This window comes from Carassius auratus, chromosome 41 (genome assembly GCF_003368295.1).
Source record: "Carassius auratus strain Wakin chromosome 41, ASM336829v1, whole genome shotgun sequence".
Lineage (NCBI taxonomy): Eukaryota > Metazoa > Chordata > Actinopteri > Cypriniformes > Cyprinidae > Carassius > Carassius auratus.
Window position 1 is genome coordinate 649,097 of NC_039283.1, and position 22,749 is coordinate 671,845.

At 36.9% G+C, this 22,749-nt stretch overlaps 2 protein-coding genes across 2 annotated transcripts in view; one reads left to right on the forward strand and one right to left on the reverse strand.

Annotated features, from left to right (window-relative positions):
- The window catches only part of LOC113059471 (engulfment and cell motility protein 1-like), a gene marked incomplete at its 5' end in the record, with an annotated part of 35,016 nt that overhangs the window by 4,925 nt on the left and 7,342 nt on the right, over positions 1-22,749 (forward strand). The window contains one exon of the mRNA XM_026228002.1: positions 22,405-22,541. Coding sequence (XP_026083787.1) covers positions 22,405-22,541 — 137 coding nt within the window. The remainder of the gene's footprint in view (positions 1-22,404; positions 22,542-22,749) is intronic.
- On the reverse strand, positions 7,378-13,194 carry LOC113059729 (sodium/potassium-transporting ATPase subunit gamma-like). The gene is made up of 8 exons (XM_026228274.1): positions 12,919-13,194; positions 11,871-11,927; positions 10,418-10,441; positions 9,968-9,991; positions 8,931-9,005; positions 8,422-8,455; positions 7,994-8,025; positions 7,378-7,921 (listed from the first exon to the last, which is right to left on the reverse strand). The coding sequence occupies exons 2-8, from the start codon at positions 11,920-11,922 to the stop codon at positions 7,911-7,913; spliced, it is 252 nt and encodes an 83-aa protein (XP_026084059.1). The 5' UTR covers positions 11,923-11,927; positions 12,919-13,194; the 3' UTR covers positions 7,378-7,910.

A 22,749-nucleotide genomic window follows, 5' to 3' on the forward strand; every position in this document is an offset into this window, starting at 1 on the left:
TTAAATACATTAAAGTAAATGTCTATATGATCAAATGGCAAACCATAAACCAACTCAATGAAATCAGTCTAAATGTTTGGAGAAGAAACTTGCTTCCTGTTTATACCCACTGCAGAATAAGCCATTCAAGAGTGATCCACATGTTTTTAATATGAGTAGAATATCCACCAACATGATCTTTTTTATAAAACCCTTTACCCATGAAACATTTTTTATTAGGTTGTGCTTGGTTTGATTACCTTTGATTATCTTGATTCCAAAAATGTGGATTTCAGGAACAAATTGTGAAACTTGGTAAAAATTAAAAAAATTGGTTAATTAAATAATACAACATTTGTAACAAATAGTAGGCTATACAAGTTTCTTATTTTGCATATGATTTGTTTAACTATTACACTGATAAAGTACAAATCCACCATCCCCTGCGTCAGATAAAAAAAAAAAAAAAAAAGTTAATTCTGAGAACGTGTGCAATAGTGGCCTCATAGCTTGAGAAAATGTAAGTCTCCCCCATTAGAAGAGCTTCTGCAAACTAGGGAAAAAATAACAGCAGAGTTTGATGCTTAACCTTCTGCCTGATTTGTAATAGATATATTAATTACAAACAAACAGTTTCTCCACATGAACTGTAGACTGTCATGCACTTCCATGTGACACCTTTTTTAAGGAGAAAAAAAGTTAAATAGTTGTTACTACATAAGAGTCTTATATCGTTGTTCATTTCTCACCTTACAGTCTTACAATACAGTGAGTAAGTTTGTGCCACCACCATATGCTACACAACTTTAAACGGCATACTTATCAAATGACATACTTTTAATAGCAAAACAGAGGAATATAAGAAAACATTTAACAGCTGCTAGCCCATTTACTTACAGCGTATTCTAACGATAGACTACCTCTGGCAAATCAGTGGCTGTTATCGTTGAGTAAAAATTAAAAACAGCAAACAATTAATAACATTTTGTGCAAACGAACAATTATATTCTACGTTTGCTTATCTTCATTCAAAGCTGAAATGTAATTACCAGTTTTTGTGATCCGGTGAAAACGCACTAATATTTTAAGTCTCTTTAACGCGAAACAGGAAACTCATGAATATTGATTTATGCTCCGCCCAGTGACACCTAATATCTCAGACACCGAATATTTTAATATTTCAGAACACCAGTTAGAAAAGTGTCCAAGTATGGCAAGCTGTTTTAACATTGAAAACTTCGTTTTGACTATCCATAAATATAATTTTGTATAGTCACAATTGTAATTCGAGATATCTATATTGCAAATATGACTCGTCGTAATTGGAATTAAGATATCTTCAATGTGATTATGACTAGTCATAATAAATTAATATCCCGTGGCCACAACATATTATCACGTTCCCACAAGTTATTATTTCTTGGCCACGACAAAACTAAGTAAACCGAACAAGTCACTTTACGGGCACCGTACAAATATAGTTGGGACCTTGAGAAAAATACTGCCGACGATGAAGTCGGGGTTGACGACGAAGTAATACACTTTCTGGATCCAGCTCTTTCAAAATTATTCGAACATCTCTATAGTGACATAAATACCAATTGTTTTTGTCACTTGAGGTGTTGTAGGGTAGTTTCTGACGCGTGACATCCAAACAAACATCGTCCTCCAAAGTCAGCTTTATCAGATTTATTCATCACAGATTGTACTGGTCATAACTCACAGTTTTGCTGCACAATGCACTTATGATATCATTGAATGCTGCCACATAATCACATCCAAACACGTTCAAACACGATTTCCAGACACGGTCAAAAAAATGTTGTGCTTCCCTCTAATTACACACCTGCCCTCTCTTACTCTTTACCTACCTATATACTAATTTAAGCCCACACTCCACCCAGTGGTAAAAACACAGAATTACAATAGACCACAATGGCTCTTACAGTCTCCTTTTGGTGCATGTATACCATTTTTGAGGCATTTTTTATGCATCCAGCGGTATCCATGGAGGCGTCCAGGACCATTCAGCTGGTTAATGATGAATTCGAGAACTTGATTCATGTCAGCAAATTTCCGACGGCAAAGCCCGTTAAACTTAAAGGGGGGGAGAAATGCTATTTCATGCATGCTTTGTTTTTATACTGTTAAAGAGTTGGATTCCCATGCTAAACATGGACAAAGTTTCAAAAATTAAGTACGTACGGTTTGTCACATGTTTCGGAAAGTTTTTTCCGAGTATGGGTCTGTGTGACATTAAATGGAGCGGAATTTCCTTATATGGGTCCTAAGGGCACTTCTGCCGGAAGAGCGCGCGCTCCTGTATAGCACAGCACTGAGAGCACAACAGACTTCACTGATCAGAGCGAGAGCGTCGCGAAATGTGACAAAAGAAGTGTGTTTTTGGTTGCGAGGGCAAGACAATCCTGCACAGAATACCAAAAAAAAAAAAAAAACATTAAAAGGACCAGTGGACGGAGTTTATTTTTAAAGAGCATCGACGGAGTTGTGCAAGTGTTTTTGTTTGTTCCCTGCTTTTCGAAGATGCTTGTTTTACAAACAAGGCCCAGTTTGAGCCGGATTTGAGTATCATTTATTTCTTAAGGATGATGCAATCCCAACTAAAAAGGGTCACGATCGTGTGTTGGAACCGCAGGCGGTGAGTAAAACTGCTTAAAATATCTCTGTGTTGTTAACTTAGCTATCGGCGCGAAAGCACATCAAGTAAACCTTGTACGCCTTTAAAGGAAAAAAAAGACGACATAAAGTGGAACTTAGTCATTTTCCAAAACCGCTAAGTGTAACGGAGGCCAGCGAGTAGTGCAGGTAAACCTCCCCGATCTCAAGAGACGCACTAGCAACAGACGCTAGTGGCTGTAGCCATTTAGGCTCCTTGTTAGTGCGTCTGCATCCCCCAGAGACCCGGGTTCGAACCCCGCTCGGAGCGTCAGAAAGGACCTGGGAGAGAGGGGTTACATAAGCAAATATATACAGTTTGAATACATACCACATAGAGACGTCCTGCTGTAGTCTTTCCTGCTGCTGCTCTCGTTCAGTTTCAACCTCGGGATCTGATTCTGGATTATAAATAAACGGCTGAATCTGACTGTTAGCCATGGTTTGTTTTGGATGATGTTTTTTTTTCCTCACGGTAATGTCACAACTTCCAAACGCTCTCAACGCAAAAGCCTACTCGCACTCGTGATTCTTTAGCTCCGCCCACACGTCACGCCTCCAGCGGCTCATGTTTTTCCGATGCTCAAGTGTGTTTGATTAAGGTTAGAGAAAAACTCGGCAGGAAAGTGGATCTCGAGGTCCAGATTTGAGGATCCCTGCTATAGGGTATCGTTCAAAAAGTTGTTACTTCAACACCAAACTCGCGGCCACAAGAACCGGATGTCGTTCCCTCAACATAAGAAGTCGTGGCCATGAGAAAAATATGTCATTCCCTCAACATAACACAGTCCCTCCAGAAAAACACCGATTTTTTTTTGTGATTGTTGCGGGCAAAAAATCCTTGATTTTGCGGCAGGTTTTCTTAAAAAATGTGATGGAATATGCGGGATATTTTTGCAATTTTATGCAATGTAATTGCAGGAACTTGCAAAAACTGTGGTTTGATGAAAAAGAGAAAAAAGGTGATCCCCCCAACACCCTGTTCTCACTAGGCTACTACCTTATTGTAAAGAGTCATTTCTTATGAATTCCTATGATAAGCAAGCATACTAAATCACATAATATTTAAGTTCTGATTCTGTTTTATTTCAGACCTTAATTAACACATGGCCAGAGACAGTCTCTGCTCAAACTTACAAAACATTGAGTCAAACAAGTTCTCAAGCCTTACAAAAGGAATATTCAACAACTTCTGTAAAATGAATAAATAAATATTTAAAAAATGCTGTTTTACAGGAATTGCAAAGTGCAATCTCTTACTGCAAAGTAAATTATTTTACATACTACTAATATACTTACAATGTAAGGTTTTGGTACTATTCTGTAACAAAAAAGTGCAATCTTACAACTGTAGAGGTGCATCAACTTCTGAATGAAACTACAACAGTCCACTGTGAAAATGAAAACTAACTGCGTAGCCTCTAACACTGGCCTATCATTCGCCATCCTCATCCTCATCCCTCTCTCAAAATAATTTGCCCCCACTGTCATGTAACACACGGGTTAACTGCTTTGCGCGGTCTTTTGCGCTTATTTTTGTTGGCAAATGAGAGTGATTTGCGTGCTTCACCCTGGTTTCATCTCGTAATTACGTCACTTTATAAGGTTCCCATTGGGAAATAATAATTTACTCGTGTGAAGTAAACACAACATTTTTAAACTTTCTGCTGAGATATATGTGACTTTTTTTTGTAACGAAAATACAGGGATTATGAAATCATGCTACCCCGCATATTTTGCTTCATGAAATCGGCAATTTATGTTGCGAAAGTGCGGCGTATTTGAAAAAATGCGACCCCCGCATAAATATTTGCGGCCTTTGGCTGATTATGCATTAAATCAGGCGATCGCATAATCGCGTTTTTCTGGAGGGACTGATAACATCTCGAGGCCACGACATAAGGATGTTGTTACCTCGACAAAATGATCTTGTGGCCATGACATAATATCACGATCCCACGAGTTAATATCTTGTGGCCACGACATAATATCACGTTTCCACAAGTTAATATGCCGTGGCTACGACAAAACTAAGTGAACTGACCATGTCCTCTCTCAGGCACCGTATACAAGACACACAACTTTGTGATCGGTCCCTTAAAGAATTGGCTCTGTAGCGCAATGATGCGGTTGTGTCTGAACTCCAAGGTTTACACCGCCCTCACACTGGCAGTTGAAATCCGCACCCGTAATACGCAATACTCCCCCAGTTGACGTCGTACTACACCGCTGAAAAGCTTCGGAAGCGAATAGAACAAAAATGGCAAAGAGATTAGAACGATTGATATTGTCTGTATCTGAATGTGCATGTAAGGTTAGCTAAATGTGATATAGTGGTATATAGGGCTGCAACAACCCTGCACTCGAGCGAGAGAGACCGAGTGTGTCCGAGATGGGGGGAACGATATTTAATTATTCATTTTAATTGTATTAACTGCCCTTATAATGTTAGAAAATCATGAAAATAAAAAACTGACATGAAAACGTATCGCTATAAAATAATTTATTTTATTAAAAGTTATGAATTCAGGTTTGTTTATCAGTACCATAGCAACGCCAACTTCTGCTGGAATTGTCAGATAGGAACAGGGGGCAAGGAACTCGACCGGAAGTTGAAGTCGGGTGGGGGCTGCCATCTTTTAGCAGAACTTCACTTGCGTTAGCATTCCTATTGACTCCCATTCATTTTGGCGTCACTTTGACAGCGAATAACTTTACATCTGAGGCGTTTAAAGACTCCGTTTGTCCATTATTTATTTCTAAAGATACACGACAATGTATAAAGGGCTCCATTACCTTCTATGTTACATTATGGCCCTGTATAAACAGTTTTTGTAAAAAAATAGGCTAACGATTACGTCATAACCACTTGTCTCTCTGTCGCATTACCGTACAGACAGGAGGAGAAGCTCGCAGTCAATTAACTTAATATGGCGTACTGGCGTTACATTTTAAAATACTATAGAAAATAATTAATCAGAATACTTACTCCTGCTCACTCACGACAAAGAACTCCCCGCTCAAGCTCGCCGTCTCTGCAAGATTAACGATGGCAGTTTGCACGCACAGCCACTTAGAAGATTTACATCTGGCAGACAGGTTGCTGATGTCGTCAAGCTTCGTTTGAGTCTGCGCGTCAGAAACGGAAGTGCTAAAAAACGCTAAAAATGGGCTTCACTTGTCTCAATTGAGTTCCAATGGGGTCGCTGTGTCCATTTCTTTTACTGTCTATGGATAGGAACTGTCTGTAGCCTTTCGCAAGAGTTCAATTTTTTGAACGCATCCGGATAATCAACGGACACGATTTTTCTCGCACCGCACTCGTTCGGACCCGGTTCGTAGCCATTCGCATGCGGCCTGCGAATCTCCATAGGAAATGAATGACTTCCGGTTGTTTCATAGCCGTATCGGAGCTGATTTCAACTGCCAGTGTGAAGGCCGCATTAACGGCTTAGCGATTTTCAGCACTCCTCTCACTCTTAAAGAAACAGTTCACTCTAAAAAATAAAATTCAGATAACAGATGTCTCATCCGTTAACTTATGTCGTTTCAAAGCTTTATATTTTTATATTTTCTATTTCTAAGGCTGGCGTTCTTCCTAACATTTAATTTTGTGTTGAAACAATGTCACACAGATTTGAAATAACGGCAGATTCATAATTTTTCATCTATTTAAACAATCCGTCCACGGCGACGACCTCAAATACTGTTTTTCCCGAGAAATGACAAAGTTTTAAATGTATTAAAGCATCTGCAGTATACGAACAAATTTAGGAAATAGCCTAGATTAGACTGGAATTACTGAATAGGACAACTACATATATATGCAACAATATTAGTAATTCCTGTCAAATTACATAATAGTGTATAACTCCAAAAGTGTCATTTCTCAAATCTCAAGTCATTCAGCAGTAGGCTACACATCTTCAAATGTGTTTAATAATTTCTTATGGCACAACCATCCAGTTTATCTTCAAAAGCAAATAGCTAAATCCAATAAACAGACGAACCTGTTGAAGCTGCCATTACTGCAGTGTTTTAACGAGCCAAGGTTTCCTCAATCTTGTTGTAGGCTGTATTTCAGCAACTGGAATGAAGAGAGACCGCTGTGGAGCACTGTATAGACGCCGCACTTCGGAGGTTACTCACTTACACCCCCTAGCGATACGGGTCAGTCGTGTTCCCAATAATTCGGTAGGGGAAGCTCCCAGACAAGACTGGCCAGTGCGGTGGGGACCCCCCACCCCCCGCAATGAATACATGCGACAGAGAACCCCACCCATGCAGCAACAGGATTGGGGTCTGCAGGAGGATAAGGACGGGACGTGGAAGGTTGACACTTCAGTAAAATGAGGTGATTGTGAGTTTCGGGACGTCAAGTATTTGTAGGCTATGCGTTAAAAAAAAAGCCGTTTACTAAAATTCGACACAAGACGGCGCCAGTGTTCTTCTCCAAATTGTGATGATATGAAAAAAGTCACTTAGGTGCATGTTATGAGCAACAATAGTTCTACAGACCTGACCGTACCCTGACCAATCAGAATTCAGTATTCCAGAGACTCGTGTGATATTCTACATGCACAGAAAAGTTTTATATTCTTTTTTAATTTTTTTATACATAAGCTACATCCCAACATCATTATGATGCAGTATCAAACTGCTTGTACTATTACTAGTAATAACAGGCTCAATTATTTATAACACAGACCGAATCCGAGAGACTTTCAGTGAAAATCATTTTATTTTTCAACAACAGTGTAGGCCTACAGTTAGATTTGTTACTTCTGCAACATGAAAAAATCAGAATGGACCATTTACAAAATATATAAAATGCCTACTTTTTGCTTTTAGCTATACTGAGCACTTCACTGGGAGACAAAATAAAAATAAAAAACATTACAAAAGGTGAGGGGGGAGGACTATCAAAGGTAGTTAAACATTATAAGTTCTAGCTGAGAATCAATGGTTTTATTTAAACGTTTTTAAAACTTTTTTTTTTAAAGGAGCACTCATACTCACATATTTAGGAAACAAAGACGATTAAAAAATTGTGAACACTAGAAGAACTAAATGCTCAACTTTTTCTTCTTCTGAATGGTCAAAGTTCTGATTAAGATTTCTCCTCAAGAAGCCATGCTTTCCATTAAAAACACCAGAGATACAAAGTTGTAAACATTTATGCAGGCTATAGAACATCACAATGAATCCAAAAGTGGAGGCAGTGTCACCTTTTTTCTCGGTTCCCTCGGCTAACTTTATTTTGCACCTGCGATAAAAATACCATAAATGTCAGTTTCTTTTTAGTGTCATGAAGTAAAATAAAATTGATTATTCTCACCTCTGGCTGCCTCTGGGTCGAGACCCACTGGCCTGTGAAGCACGCAAAAGACAAGACAGACAAAATTGAAAAGGTGGTAATTTCCTGAAGAGCAGAAAAATAAATCGACGTGATGTCTAATTATTGGTCTAATTGCACCACTGGAACAGATGCGGTCACATTATAAAAAATGTGTGGCAAAAAGGGTCAGCTGTCTGTTGATCACAGATCACACAGAAGTCATTGTCAAAGCAAGCAGATTTCTGTTGGTCAACGTGCCAATTCTGCATTACCAAATTAAACCTGTTGTGAAATCTGGATGGTGAAATCTTTCTATAAATGCAAAATTCCTGATTCCATGGATTGAAACAACTAGATTTGGCCTGCAAAAAATGTGTAGCATGAATATACTCTTAGAACAAAATGCATTTGTTTTCTTCGCCACTTACTTGGACTTGTTCCCTTTGCAGCGGCATTTCCGACCTATTAGAAACAAGCCAGAAATATGATCAGAACCATTGGTGGTTTATTATTATACACAAGAGAAATGCATTCACAAAAACAAGCTGTTTTAGAGATTTCCTAGGTTGCTGTTACACATGAAGAAATAAAAAAAAGAAGGGTTTCTCATTAGTAATGTATGTGGATTGATGGGGGTTCAGAGTAAGAGTGTCAAAGGTTAGACTGGCTGCTTTACCCTGTACACCATAAGTCATGGTGCGGTGTTGGGTGTCATAGAGAGGTTTAAACTTAGAGGGCATGAAAGACATGCTGGCTTGCAACCAGTCTACCCTCAGTAACTGATATTTGTTTATCTGCATGTGTGGATACATTCTTAGGTGAATATCTGTCTTTATTGAATATCTAAAAATATTCTAGAAATCTGATGGCAAGTGCTATACAAACGTATGATAACTCTTAAGTCTTTCTGAGAGCAGTACACAGATTTGACACTCACTGATAATGAGGAAGATCCCCATCAAGAAGAGGATCACAGCAAAGATCAGACCACCGATCCTCAGGGATTCATAATCTGGAAAGAGGAGTCAGAAGAACATGTATAAATGCAGAAGTGATGCATGTTTTCATTTTATTAGAATATGTTAGTGAAACAAGATTCAGATGGGAAACATTCAACAGAAGCTTAAATTATAAAAAAAAAAAAAAAAAAAAAAAAAAAAGAAAGAAAAGTTTTATTAGTGGCAAAACAATACACAAATTACAGATTCACAAACAAAACAGACCTTTTGTATCAGGTGCACACAGAATCTGTAGAATTGGAGCTCATTCACAAAGTTCTACACCCCACTCATTTCTTTACTAATATTTTGGCTTATTGGTCAGGTATACTCCCAAGTGTCTACTACTGTACTTCCATGTAACAAAATATGATGGATTAACCCCTAAAATCATCAAAGAAAATGTGAAAAGTTCTGCAGATACCAGTTTGCCCTGCGTATGAGTGTTAAGGTCAACACAACAAGCACAAACAAATCTACTTAGCATAATGGAAATAGCTGAAGAATGACTTTACTGAGACAGTCTGGAACCAGTGTGTAATTAGTAGTTTGATTTCTAAGTAGGGGTCTGCATTGTGCTTTTAATTTTAATTGGGACATATATATACACTTTTGTGTCTTACAGAAGCTTAGTCCCAGGGTGAATATTTTCCATTTATTTTGGGAAAACAGTAGAGGACACGCAACTCTCTGACTTCCCAGATGTTTCCTGAAGAGGGTGATGCACTTTGACCCTGAAAGCCCTTATTAATACAACAGTGCTCAGCACACCATGGGAAACATCAGAGTGCAGTTGTAAGTCCCATAATAATGACTGCACTCACAATACACTGAGAAACACAAATGCCTCTGAGTTATCGCTATGTTTTGCATTCAAGCATTTTTCCCTTTGAGCTTTATAAAGTCAACCAAGAGATTTCCTTAATCCTCACAAGTTTGTATACTGCCCGAGCAGCTATAGTCCATCTGTACTCACCATAATGAAATGGCTTGTCGTGCTCTGGTGGGAGAAAAAAAAGAAAGAAAATGTTTAGAGTCAAAACTCTGCAAAGCTGTTGTCTGGTAGCAATCAAAATGTAAAATATTAAGAGAATTTAAGATGCTAAAGACAACATTCTAATACCAAAAAAAGAAAGAAAAAATAGTCTGTTCTGCAAGCCATTTCTCAAATACAGAATGCTATGGGAAAACAGGTTCTGTATGGAATGTACCTTAAGAGGATAAGCTTTCTGACTGGTGACTCCATAAACATTTGTAAAAAAAATTCACGAATGCTGTGAACTAAAAGCTTACGGTTCCAAACATATGTAATATTGTTTCAATGCACACAACGTTAAACCTGGTCTAGCCTGGCTATAAACACTGTTAATAAGCCAGTGAGACATTCAGTTAATGCAACATTTATTCTAGACTATAAGACACTTACCATGAATTTCCTCCATTTGGGAAGCTGAAGGAGAGAAAGAGTTGTAAAATTTTAATTTAACCAAGCAAAAACGACAGGTTTATGTCAGACAAACTATTACAGAAAGAGCAATATTAGATTCTATGTAAAAGTGTTTTTTTTTAAATTAGTATAGAACTTGCAGTGATTCTAAAACTTCTTCAACTAAAACTGGCACCGATGTATTGCAGTGCGCTACAATGTTAAAGTACACTACGGTTGCATACTACATTTCAGTAAATTTGTTTGGAGACAGACACAAACAGCCACTAAAAAATTTTTTTTAGGAATTCACCTCAAAGAACAAAACATTAATTCTAATATTATGACAAGATCTTTTAAAATAATTTGTATTAGTATTAAACAGACATTTGGCAGAAATGTTACTTAAGAAATGGCACCATTTTATTTATCAGTGGAATAATAATAAACCTCCATGTTCTTTATGGAGGGGCTGCTCTTTGTAAACAAGAATGTAGAAGACATTGCTCCAAATCTTCAATTTAACATTATGAATGGCCTGACTGTAAGACTTTGGTCATCCATAATGATCTCTCGCTCTCTCTCCTCCCTTCATCTCTTTCAAAAACAATGGGCAAAGCATTGATACAAACACTTCAACATTCCTGTGTATAAAAAAAACATTATTTAATGCTGCTCGTGTATGTGTGTGTGTGCAGTATTTACTTGAGTGCACACTGCACAGTCCGGCAGTGTTGGAGCGCTTAAATGGTGTATTCAAATGTTTGTGTTGGCAACAACACACTAGTCTGAGAATGCAGCAATTCTCAAAGAAATTCAACGGATCAGCTAGATTTAGTACTGAAAAGTGGATAAATCTGAACTGAAATAATTACAGCAACAATACTTAATTTCTAAGGTCAATCGAGTCTCATCCTGTCAAAACTTTCTTCAAATGGAGAAGCAGAACTGTATGTATGAGGTTAGATACAGCATGAGCTGCACTGTGTATTCGTGAGCAGAAATGAAACATTGGAACCGTTTTGCGAAAATTTGCCAAAAACACGCAAAGCCAAAATTACACCATCTGCTCCAGTATTTCAGAAAAGCAGTCATGTGCAACGGCAGCCAAGTTTTATTAAACAATAACAAACAGAACGTCAGACAGAAGCATAGAAAATCTTGAAATTCAGCTCTTTTTTTTTCGCTCACATAGCAGTCCCTCTATCTACACACTTACCTGGCATTTCCCTGCCAAAAGCTGATCCTGCATATGTATACCGTTAATCTCTAAAGGAGAGTCTGTGCAGGACAAATACTTTTTTTCTCTCATTCTATTTAGATTCTTGATTCTTTCAGATTAAGAAGATTTCTAATTTATATAATAATCAAAAAAATAAATGTTAAAAAAGTTCTCAAAATACAGTAGAGAAGGTGCCAATTAAAAAATAAAATAAAATACAACAGCACTCACCCAAAGCTGGAGCGAAGTACGACAAAAGCACTGCAGCTACACAAAGTTCCATCGCGTCTGAAAAAACAAGCAAGTGTGAGACACTGGGCTGTCTTCAATTTCTGCAAGATTCCACACACATACTTCAGCTCTTGTGGGAAGGTTTATAAACCTGACTAATGAAGTATCACTTCTCTCATATTGCTAACTTGGCCATTTAACAAACCTCTTCAACTATGAATTGAAGAGGAAGTCCTGACAGTTATCGGTGACTTTTTTGGTTGGACATCAAGTGCTAAAAAATAAAAGTGATTTAATCAAGCTGGAGCATTATTGACACACTGTGTCTGCACAAAAAAGATCTCTTACAGTTCCCCAGCATGTTTCTCTCTCCTGTTGCTAAGAATGGTAAAAGGGCTCTATTTTTAGAGGATAAGGAGCCCGAGGGACATGGCTGTGGGGTATGGTATTTCAGATGATATTTGGTAAGTGGCATACAGACGTTAGTGTTTTAGCTGTTTTAACTCAAAACACATCACATATCACCTATCTCAAATACACGGGCTAATCAGCAACAGATATAACAATATCCTTCAGAGATAAAACCTAGTTCACTACTAGTGTACAGAAAGACCACAGTAAATTACAGTTGTTGCACAGATGTGTCACTGTTTTTCAACGGGATCAATTCTGAAGAGGAGGAGGAGGATGATAGAAACCCCTCCCCCCATTTAACCCACTTCCGTCACATTTCACTGAATTCTTGATGGAAACACCATCTTCTCATTGTCATAACAATTGTCTCAGAGCTGTAATGTGATAAAGATGGCCATGTGCTCAAAAAGAAAGAGCAACTACAAATCTAACAATGTATTCAAGGCTGCATGCGCAGAAACTGAAGGGGATCATTTTTGTGCACATCGATTGGAACAACAGATCTCAATGCAGAAAACGCTTATTAAAAGACGTGTGGCAGTTATGCAAGACATATTACGGTTTCCTGATAGCTGATTAATCTTAAAATTTAATTAAATAAATAAATAAATCGCAAAGTGCGTCAAAGTCTTACCAGCTCGATACCGCTCAACACCACAAAGAATTCGGTTTTATTGAATGCCTGGGGCAAATCTCTCGACGACACAGTCTATTAGCTATACACAAAAATTCTCTAGAATTACTAAAATAGTGATTGAAAAGTCTAATATCTTCTTATACGAGTTCAAAAAGCGCTATTACTTAAAATATGAGCTGCACGTAGTCATTGTTGAAGACATGACACACGTCCAAATATTTGTCTGATGTTCGAACGCGCGCCTGTGTAGCGGAACTCGACTCCTCCCCCCAGCTCTGCTCTGCTTTATACCGCACACCTCTGACCAGAAGGCAGATGCAGGCTTGGAATCGACCCGTAAAGGAATTTCTTTAGGAAATATTCAGGGTGCAATCTCTTGAGGTTCGCTTTGCGCAACCATCCCAGAGAAGCCTATTACGTGTTTTAATCTGGAAGATGTATGTTGCTTACTGGCCGTTGGCTCATGTGCCATATGTTTAAAAACTGCACGTCAGATTCTAAATAGACATGTATAGCATGTTTTAAAGGCGTTCATGATTTGGAATGTATGTGAAACTGCATTTTTTTTCGCATGGCAGGTACAGGTTTTTATCAGATGCTTCCTAAAAGTAGCTCTTTAAACAGATATTGGAGATGTAGCCCTACATGTGATGGGTATATATCTTTCTCTTTTTTCCTTTCTCAGTATTGTTGTGAGATGTATATTTTTGTAATAATTTTGTACATAATTGTATTTATATATATGTCTGTGTGTGTGTGTGTGTGTATACATCGCAGCTTTAATGGATTATTTCGAAAATGTACAGTGTTAAGCATGAACTTCAACAATGTCAAAACAATGCATAGTTTATGATAAATCGTCTGAACTGTTTTACCTGAATGAGGTGCACGGCAGAGCAAACAAGCAGCGAATAACCTGTGCTAATCAGGGCTACTGTAGCTTTTTTTTTTTTTTTTTTTTACTCTTTTTTTTTGTGTATGTGTTTAGCGCTTTATGTATTTCATTTGGGAGAATTTTTTTTTTTTAATAGTTTGATTAGTAGCCTACTTTGTCATTGGTGACCATGCTTTAGTCAGTGCAATGTTTACAACAATGCTTGAAATAAACCTCTAATCTATCCGTGGCCTACTAAAATGTAGGCTATGCAAGTTAGTCGGCTGAAGTATCATCATACTCAATTACTTGTTTATTTTGTGCTATTTATTCCAGGTTATCATACATCAGCTACTGAACATGATATACTGAAAACTTTCTTGTGTAATTAACTTTTGTGGTTACCCAAAACCACAAACAAACAACAACAACAAAAAAAAACCTCATGCATTTACAGCCATCAACCATTTCACTTTTTTTATTCAACTTTTGAGTTGTTGTTGTTGTCGTTTCTTTATTTTTTGGGTAGAGGGGTCAAGCATGTTGGAAAAATCCCCAACTCCCCTTGAAATTGCATTTATATAAATTATTTTCAATGCCTGTTCATACAGGAGGGACCTCACATATTTCAATATTTATGTCATTCTATTCAGAAGGTAAAACCCAGTATAAATCATAGATTTAATGCTGGAGATCTGTAGACCTGCTGATTTCAAGCCTGGGAGACAAATGACAAAAACTGTTGGCTGTTTACAAGCCTCTCCCGAGATCCCACAAATTCCACAGATAGGGTTTTTGCATAACACCCAGGAGCTTGCACAAAAATAAAGGGAGTGTTTAAAACTCTTTCTCTTTGGGAATGTGTTGCATTGCATCGTTTTGTCTAAAGAGTATAGGCTACAGTATTCTCAGCATTTTTTACACTACATATCCCCTTTAAACCACTGCATTTGTTTCATTGATACACTTGTGCTGTTGTTTTTAACAGATTTCAAATAAGAAAAAAGTAAAAAGGACCAATGTTCATTATATATGTGTTGTTATCTGGTGATGCTCATGGTGGCGCCATTCAACTAGAGCGAGTCTGTGACAGAAAACTGGCAGAAAATAATGAATGTACTTACAATTTCCATCACTGAGGTGCAGTAAAACACCTGAGAGAATAACTTACCTTTTTAATGACTGTGTACAGCCTGCACAGGATATTTCTGTTGTATTCTTTCAACAGTAATGTTGTGTGTTGGGCTGGCTTATATGGCAGTCATCTTCAGATTAAACAGACATCCAGCAGAAACTGTAAATAGTGATTTTTCAGTTGTAGCCTAAATAAAACCGATTATGTAGTCGTTTGAAACGTTACTTAATTTCACATTAAATTCATGTTACTTTAGGATTCTTTGTAACTGTTTGTGAAATTTACTAGCAAATTCAGAATTTAAATTATTACTGCCATTTTTTTTCAGTGAAGATGCAGCATCAGAAAAATTCTAAACCCCACAATGTGTTCCACACAGAATTAATCACTCTTTATAATTCTACTGAGACTGAGGTCTTCATCTCATAAATGGACAGCATTTTAATTTTTTTTTCAAAAGTACTATTCATTGATGTGTAAAACCTTTTAACTAGGCATGGCCTTACACTATAGTGTTTCATTGTATCTAAATCACTGCTCCCTGCTTTCATAGTCTATACACATGTCTGAAAGATCCCTTATTAGACTAAGTTCTACACTTCAGTGGTAATTTGTTTCCAAGTTGCAGGAGGAGGTCAGTATCTGCAGTGTCTCGCTCCAGAAATAGGCCGTGACGTCCGAGTGTGTAACAAGCAAGTGTGCCCTTGGCTGCTGGGTCATTGTTCTAGCAGCCTTTGTATGTGCCTTTAATAATGTGTCACAGCAGGTGAGACTGATGGAAATGACTTTCCATCTCATCCCAATGTCATGGTCCACTGGACTGAGATGAAGAGCTAAATAATAGCAAATTAAACTGTTGGCATTTACAATTTACAAAACTGCTCAGCTACTGCAAAAGGGAAAAGACTGCAAACAAAAAACCATATGAACTATTCAGATATCAATCACGGATGGTCAAAATGAAGAAATATGAAACATATCATACAATCTGCATTTATTTTAAAATGTGATAAAATGTGAATTCTACTCCAGTCATCGATGCAGAACAGACTTATGTAATGCTTCGGTTTAAGGGAAAACAGCAGAGAGACTGGGATACATGCAGTGACCAGAAGTAAAAGGGACTTATGTAACCCAGCTCTGAGACGCAGAGCAGACGCATTACAGCTCCATGGACAAATTCCCTAAAGACCTTTTCAGTTTTCCATGCCACTGAGCAGATTGTGATGAATTGTAATTTACATACAAGTGAACAAATATTGTAAATATTGGTCTTTTCCTATTTAAAACAATGTTTTGCCAATGAAGCACCCATAATTATATATATATTAAAAAACACCCTCACCCCTCACCCACTCCATCCACAAGCACATGCAGTAAAAAGCATGTTAGCTCACCGTATTTAATATTAAAGTACATTCTTTTCTGTGCACACTAAAATTTGTCAAACATATCTGCCAATATAAAATGTTTATCTGAACCAGTTTACTTTATATAGACCAAATCCGTGATGCTATAACTGAATTCAAACATCAGTGAATTAATAATAATTCTATTATAACAATATAAAGAAATATAATAAATATTAGACAAACAACAAAAACAATTAATAAATAAAATAATAGTACCAGAAGTAGTACTTATAAATTCAATGTACATTCATAATTTATTAATAATGATAGTAATTATTATTATAAACAAACACAAGTATTACAATTGTTTATTTAAGTATTAATCAACAAATAGAGTTAAGACATTACAAAACAAAATAATTGATGAATTAATAATCAGTAAAACTAAAAATAACTATTACAATAATTAATCATAAAACTATAGTAGTAGTAATTAATAAAAACTATTAAGAATTTATTATATATAAATCTACATTTATAAATAAAATTAATAAATGAAAAAAAAACTTGTTTAAGTAGTTATTTATATACCTTTATAAATAATTATAATTATTATTATTATAATTGTTGTTGTTGTTTTTATTATTATACATGTAACTTGCTTGGTTTTTAGAGCCCTAGATGGTGCAGCACTCAAATCCTCACAGTAGTTTTCGTGTCTCTTCTGGGAAATTGCTGCCTGCATCCTTGCAAAACGTCTGAATTATTGAAGAAATCCACAAGACCTTAAAGTGACATGAGACATTCAGAGGCCCTTAGGCAGCAGAGAAGCCAAAGTACAGAAGGAATATTTCACCGAGCTCTGAAACCAGCAAAAGTCAATCCCATCACCACTATGACAAGAAGAAAATTAGATAAACACATTATTTTTAGACGTGGGTGAGGATTTCATAATCGAAAACCAGGATGATTATAGACCAGTGTAGAAATTTCCAGATGTGAGATGGAGGTGGTCAGCTGTGCTCGGTTTGGCAGATGTCAGCATTCTTACATAACCCACCTTCCTTACATAAATGCCTAGTATTGTTCCTATTACGAGTCTTGAGACTTACTCATAGGAGGGCCAGTTGATTAAAACTCCTGTCATGCTTCTGCTTCCCACATTAATCAAATTAGAGGTGACATCTTTCAGAACACATTTAAGATTAGCATGGCCAGGCATTACAAATAGGCTGTTTGAAGCATTTTAATGGTACTGGTATACATACAGAAGCAATGGAACAGCTTCATTCAGGGTTATGAATATCATGCTGTGCATATTCACATGTTTGGTGCAGAAAATCTAACATTTTACCTAAAAGAAATAGAATACTAGTTTGACTTAAATATACATCAAAAAGTATTCTTGGCTAGTTTTATATGTAAATCCAGATATCAAAAGTTGAATTGAAATATAAAAATAAAAATAAAATACATAAGATTTATTGTGAGTACTTGAATGGTTTAAACTCAGCATCTGTGAAGCTCTGCTGTTATGCCCACCTCAAAATCTCTCTAGTGGTTTGTGGTCCATTTCCTCAACCTTACTGACAAGTTCCTTATGGAGAAGTGCTCATGAACAAAATTTTTTTTGAGGAATTGAATCCACTACTTGTGTTGCAGTGCGGTGACATTTATTCAAAGAAAGAAAGGAAAAACACAGTAGGTTTCTGGACATTAAACATGCTGATACTGCAGAGAAATGCCTACAACTATAGGGCAGATACATCAGGGCAGCACACTGCAAATTGGTGAGTTTTTTTCCCTTCTTATATTGCAAACAGCAACTTGGCATATCTAGCATTCTCTCTTTCAATTTGTGAAAGAGTTTGATGTGAAGATTCTTACTGAATATTAATTTGTAAAACCTATTAAAACACAGGTGCTTTATGCACACACACACACACACACACACAATCACACACACACAAATTTCTGTTCAAAAGTCATGTGTTAGTAAGATTTTTTTTTTTTAAAGGAATGGTACACTGATTAAAAGTGACAGTAAAGTAGTTAAACAATTTTTATTTCAAATAAATATTGTTCTTTTCAACCTTCAATTCAAAGGATGACAAAAACAAAATATTAAACAGCACATCGGTTTAAACTCTGACAATAATAAAAATTTCTTAAGCATCAAATCAGCATATTACAATTGTTTCTGACGGACTATGAGACTGTAGCCTGGAGCAATTCCTGCTGAAAAGAAAACAAAGATAAAATGCTTTAAATCCCATTTAAATAGAAAAGTTTGCAAATCATATTATTTTAATTGTAATGAGATTATTGATGTGACAATATTACTTATTTTTTTTATCTAATAAATATAGCCTTGAAAACAAAAATCAAAAAACCTTTTCACCTTTTGATTTTAGTGTATAAGTTTGGTCAGTGTGTGTGAACCTACAGTATAACTTTCTTGTGCTTCCTTGAAGTATTCTATGGTAGTCTTTGTGGTTTCTGTAACCTCTTTGACATTCTAGATTTCATGTTTTGTTGGATAAATTACAATTTTAGAAATAACCTGTCACATTTTAAAAATAACTCACATTGTGCACCACTTCCTTTTTCTGTTTAATAACTGAATCTTTCATCAAACAGACAAATCATTCTTTGATTATAGGGAGCATTCACATCAACTGTGGTCACCATTTTACACTTTCTTTCCATTTTACAGTATATCATATGAGGTTTATAGACTACTATGAGCCTTTTTTTTGTAATTTCTGGATCCCAAAATGCATCCCTTGATTATTGTATGTTTTCAATACTGAAAAAAGCAGTGTGAACATCCTACTTCATGTGCATCTCCTTTTGTGTTCCACAGAAGTCAGTCATAAGGTTTTAGAAAAACATGAGGGTGAGAAAATGAGAATTGTAATTTTTCAATCGGAGTTGTCCTTGTCCTTGCTCATCCAAGTCTTTCAATGTTGCAAGCTGGTGTTTGCTGTCAACATTTCGAAAGACGTGAAATAAAGTAAACGCAAAGTGCGAAAAAAGGTCCTCTGTAGCGACGCATATGTCTTCCAGTTCCCAACAGTCAGCAGATGTTAGAAAAAAAGTGTTTGTTACATTTGAAATCTGTATATTTATCTTACAAAAACGCATGGATTTGCTACAGGGGGACTTTATTCACCCCCGGAGCTGTGTGAGGGACGTTTTATTACAGATGCACTCACTTTATTTCACGTCTTCTGAACTGTTGACAACAAACACCCACATACCCCCATTGAAAGGTGTGGAAGAGTGAGGACAATATTTAATATAACTTTGATTGGATTATTCTGAAAGAGGAAAGTCACATACACCTAGGATGCTTCGAGGGTGAGTAGAAGATGGACAAAATGTTAATTCTCGAGTGAATTAACACTTTAATAAAATGCACAGAAAAAAAACCCCACTGAATTCTATATTCAAACCAACCCTAAGGCTCACCCCTTCCCAGGTGAGTAACCTTCATCTCAGCCAAAAACATTTGAAATTCTAATCTGCCCTCATGTGATGTACTTAAAGCAGTCCGTGAATCACAGCATCTCCACTCACAGATCTGATGTGGCCTTGTCCAAATCGCTTACGTACTGCATGTCATGAAGAGAGAAGATGGGAGGGTAGTGAAAGAGCCAGTAAGAAGAGGCTGCGAGGCTCTTATTGTGTAAAGCAGGGGTAGACAGAGAGTCCTGCCCCCAGCCCAACAGGCCACACTGAACCAGTTTCCATGACAACAGAATTCTAATGACTACACCCCTGGCTTTTGCTTTGAGGGAGAACGATGCAACTGGATCTCAGCGTTTCCTCTTTGTCACACCTTTTCTTTTTTCACAATAAAATGTCAGACTCTCACCATGGTCATTCAAATCTGACAGTGCTCCTGATGTACAGCAGCACAAGCCCTCTGCAGTTTAGCCAGTCAGATGGTCTAAGTCTTTATCTTTTGGTCTTGCCCCCTCCCCCCCCCCAACCCCCATCCAACCTGCTCATCCTCTCCTCTCTGTGATCTACCCATGTGACCACAGCCAGCTGTTCATTGGCTGGCACCACGAAGGCATCTGTCCAATCGGTGCTGTTCACTCATATAAACATAAGCAAAGCAGCATTCTTATGATTCAGAACTGAGTCAGTCTTTCAGTGAGGAGTCAATGGGAAATACTACACTGTTGCACTGGGTCTCGTCCTGTACCCTCAAGTAGAGGGGATCTCGTCCTTTTTTGAGAGAACTATTCTGGCTGTAGGACCATCTGCTTTTGCCTGCATTACTTCGCTCTCACCTTCTTGACACTGTGACCAGCTAACAGTGTTCATGGTTCAGTCCTTTTCGATATACACATGCAGTTTCAGCACTGACACACAGGACATGGCTGTAACACGTAAGTACTGCGAGTCTTTGAATGACTGACTCTCACACAGTAAGCTGAGAATCACACGAGTACAGTCGAAGAACTGAACGATTGGGTGATGTTTTGTTATTGGCAACACTGCATGATCATAGAGATCATAATATTTGTTCTGAAGTATTATACATTCAGTTCTTGTTTTGTAATGCATCACAGAATAGCAAGGATAGCATTTTATAAATAGATCCGGGTTGAGCTTTACTATACATAACCCTAATATTCTGCTTTTGTTTATGTGTGTGTTGGAATATAAACTTCTGATTATTATTCATATTTAATGACTTCCTGCTTTTTGTTGTAGGGGGGTCTATTTATAGCTCATGTCTTCAAAAGTCTTCAGCTTTGTTTGTCACTGGGAGGAGGTGAATTATTGCTCATTGCTTAATAGTATTATGGCTCCTTTATCATTTTATTTATAATGGTGACTGATAGCACTGCTATACACAATTTTTTTTTTTTTTAATTTAGAGGACTCATCTGTTTGTGTGGAAAGTTTGTATAAAGAAACTAATATGAAGCATTGTGGAAAAGAGTCAGAAACATTAATTGTAGCCACATATTAAAAGTATTATATATTTTATATCATACAATTAAAAAATTTATTGATCCTTATTATTAAACAATTACTTGATCTTGCGATAAAACATAATCACAGCAGACCTTAGCTGAGAGTAACTTCCCGAGGGATTTTGAGATGTGTTGCCAAACAATAATTGATAGACTAGTCAAAATGAATAAATTGAAATCATTAATTTAAATACTTATAATATTATTAATATATCATTTTGCTAAGCTGTGTTATACAGGAAAAATATCCTGACATACTCTGTATGGAATATTTACAAATGTAAATTGCATTTATTTATGGTTAACATAATTTTTTCTACACTGTAGAAATTATTCTACATGCATTACAACTTTTTTTTTTTTTGTTACTTGTTTTATTAATGGCTGTAAGGATATTTCCCTCCTGTGACCCAAGTCACTAAAATATATTTCCAGAGTGCCATCCATATGCTTAAGTACACACTTAAGTGTCAATTGCATTAAAAAGAAAGCATTGTCTCATACACTATAAAGAAAAACGCTCACATTTCTTTAAAAATGTTAAAAAAACAAAATGATGAAAGTTAAAACTTAATGAAAACTGCATTGCACCACGAATTTACTTATTGATGAAGAAAATCTGATACAATTTAAATGGACAGAAACAGATACTGTAACATGATGGAAACATTTTGTACAGTGCAATACGATTAAACACAGCAACCGAGCAACTAACCATAACCAATGTGTCCTCTATACAGACATTAGCTTGCCCACTCTCTTCAGTGCACTATGTCCACATGTTTCTCCGCAGGCTCTGACTGTGTCACAGCACTGTTGGAGATTACACTGACTTAATCCCATAGAGCTCTTCAGTTTCCCCAGTACTGTGCCACAAATGCATGCAAGGTCTGAGATAAAGAAAAACTCCATTAAGCCACACAGATAAACCACTATAAAAGAAGACTCAGACTGAATAAACTGCAGTGTAGCCAACAGCTAATCTCATGTTAACTCACAAAACACTCCTCAACAGTAAACTAGAAGAAGCCTCCAGGCCTTCAATCCAAAGAAAATCTTCTCCAGAACAAGGCACAAAGATTTGTTGATTCAATTATTTGAATGACTGTGTCTACACCTCTGCAGGCAGAGAAAAAACAGAAAAGGTACACCACTCAAAGTGTCACACTGCAGTGTAACACGGTGGACAGTGCCAGGCCTCACAGGCCCTCACCGAAGTCAGAGATGTTGAGCCAGGATGACCCCAAATCACGTCCAATGCTGTAAGTACATCCTCTTACGGTCCAGAAACCATACATTCCGAAATAAAGCGATACACTTCTGGTTTTGACTGTCCTGTCAGACATCAGTTTCTTGTTTAGATCTTAATTAAGTTTCCTTAAGTAAATACTCTGCCACATGCATCCCAAAAAAAAAAAAAATGTTTCCATTCCATTGTGATCTTTTTTTTCTTTCTGTAAAACACCTCTT

Excerpts from the sequence above, each read along its gene's own strand:
- LOC113059729 (XM_026228274.1), bottom strand. The coding sequence starts at position 11,922 with ATGGAACTTTGTGTAGCTGCAGTGCTTTTGTCGTACTTCGCTCCAGCT. Across the intron at positions 9,992-10,417 it reads CCAAATGGAGGAAATTCATG|AGCACGACAAGCCATTTCAT; the intron begins GTAAGTGTCTTA and ends TTCTCCCACCAG. Across the intron at positions 8,026-8,421 it reads TGCAAAGGGAACAAGTCCAA|GCCAGTGGGTCTCGACCCAG; the intron begins GTAAGTGGCGAA and ends CGTGCTTCACAG.